The sequence below is a fragment of the Pinus tabuliformis genome, chromosome X (genome assembly GCF_031772625.1).
Source record: "Pinus tabuliformis cultivar Carrire ecotype Pingquan chromosome X, CPIR1, whole genome shotgun sequence".
In the NCBI taxonomy this organism is placed as follows: domain Eukaryota; kingdom Viridiplantae; phylum Streptophyta; class Pinopsida; order Pinales; family Pinaceae; genus Pinus; species Pinus tabuliformis.
The window spans coordinates 1,671,024,169-1,671,025,788 of NC_142308.1; the positions used below are offsets into that span (position 1 = coordinate 1,671,024,169).

The following is a 1,620-nucleotide window of genomic DNA, read 5'->3' on the forward strand; positions in this document are numbered from 1 at the left end:
TTTCTTAACTTGAAGATAAATTTAACTCCCTAAAATTTTCCATAAAACAAGGACTTTTTCACATCAATTTAAAAATCTATATTCCACAACTTTGAAAATTACATATATTATATAACTATGACTTTACAAACATAATTTGTCACATAAAATTATTTACAATAAACACATACCCAATAACCATATTTATATAAAAAACAAAATTAAAAAAAAATATATCAATATAAAATAAAATCCCAACATATAAACATTATCATATTTTAGATAAAAGGAAAAATATATTTCTGCTTCAATTACTAGTACTAGTAAATTCAAATACATGAAAAAAATAATCAATCATGTATTAATACATTTACCTATGATACAACATTGTAAATATTAATTCGTCATTTTAATGCATATGGAAGGGAGAGAGAAAGTTACACATAATGGAGACAAATAACATAATGGTGTTATAAACTTTCTAACCACGCAATGTTTATTAGATTTATTTATATAAAGCAACAAGGAAAATAGTGACAAACTTGGTTTTAATAATCCATTCAATGTTAACTAATTTGGTTGGTCCAATTAACATGAACGACAATGACAAACATGTATGTGTTAATGTTCAAGTATAGCACATGGTCAACGTTGGAATTTATATTTAAGTTAGTTCATAAGCAAATTTAATATCAGCGTTTGGTTTCTAGTTGGTGTTGTAATATCAGTGTTTGGTTTCTAGTTGAAGTTGGTAAACAACAAGGGTTGATGTCAATTGTAATGTATCAATTTTGATACCTTTAAAATAATATATAATAATCAAGTATTATTGTGTGACTTGATTTATGTTATGGAAATCAAGTTATGGAAGTTTAAAGATAAAGATTTCATGTTGTAAAATGTAAAATACATTGTAAATATTTATAACTATATTTCATAGACGTATGTTAGGACCACTATGGGTTTTACTCATTTTCAGTTAGTTTACGGTTTGGAATCAATCTTCCCTATGGAATGTGAGATCCCGTCTCTTAAATTAGCAGTTGAACTTCTTCTAGACACATCTAGTCTTGAAGAATGCTTTATTCATTTGGAACATCTCGATAAGCAGCGTCAGGATGCAACCACAATGAATGAGGCTCATAAAAAGAGAGTAAAGATCCAATATGACAAGAATGTGCATCCTATGGTTTTCTCTAAAGGTGGCCTTGTCCTGGTCTATGACCAAGATAAGGACATCTTGGGGGCAGACAAGTTCAAATCCATCTGGTATGATCCTTTTATCGTTAAAAAATCCTTGGAAAAAGGTACATATGAGTTGGTTGACTTCGATGGAAATGTGTTGTCGAAGCCCATAAATGCACTTTATCTTAAGAAGTACTATGACTAGGTTGTTTCCTAGCATTTTTTTATTTTGTAAATATTGTACATAGTTGTTTATTTCTGTCTATGGGTATCGTAGTGATGTTGGTATTTTTTATTAGCTTTGGCAGGCTTTGATGGGTGATTTGGTGTATCTAGAATTCGTCGATGGTGCTAATAAACATACTCAGAACTTAGCTTCTATCACTTGGGTAATATATTATCCATCTGGCTAGTTGTTAGTCTCAAGAGTCATATGTATCGATCCTGCATCCAACA

General features: G+C 29.6%; 1 protein-coding gene across 1 annotated transcript; it reads left to right on the forward strand.

Moving 5' to 3' along the window:
• Positions 1–937: 937 nt before the first annotated feature.
• LOC149146434 (uncharacterized) lies at positions 938–1,369 on the forward strand. Its single transcript, XM_089452764.1, has one exon. It carries the CDS (start codon positions 938–940, stop codon positions 1,367–1,369), a length of 432 nt encoding a protein of 143 aa, XP_089308890.1.
• Positions 1,370–1,620: the final 251 nt, after the last annotated feature.

Coding starts and splice junctions, on each gene's coding strand:
- LOC149146434 (XM_089452764.1), top strand. CDS start 938: ATGGGTTTTACTCATTTTCAGTTAGTTTACGGTTTGGAATCAATCTTC.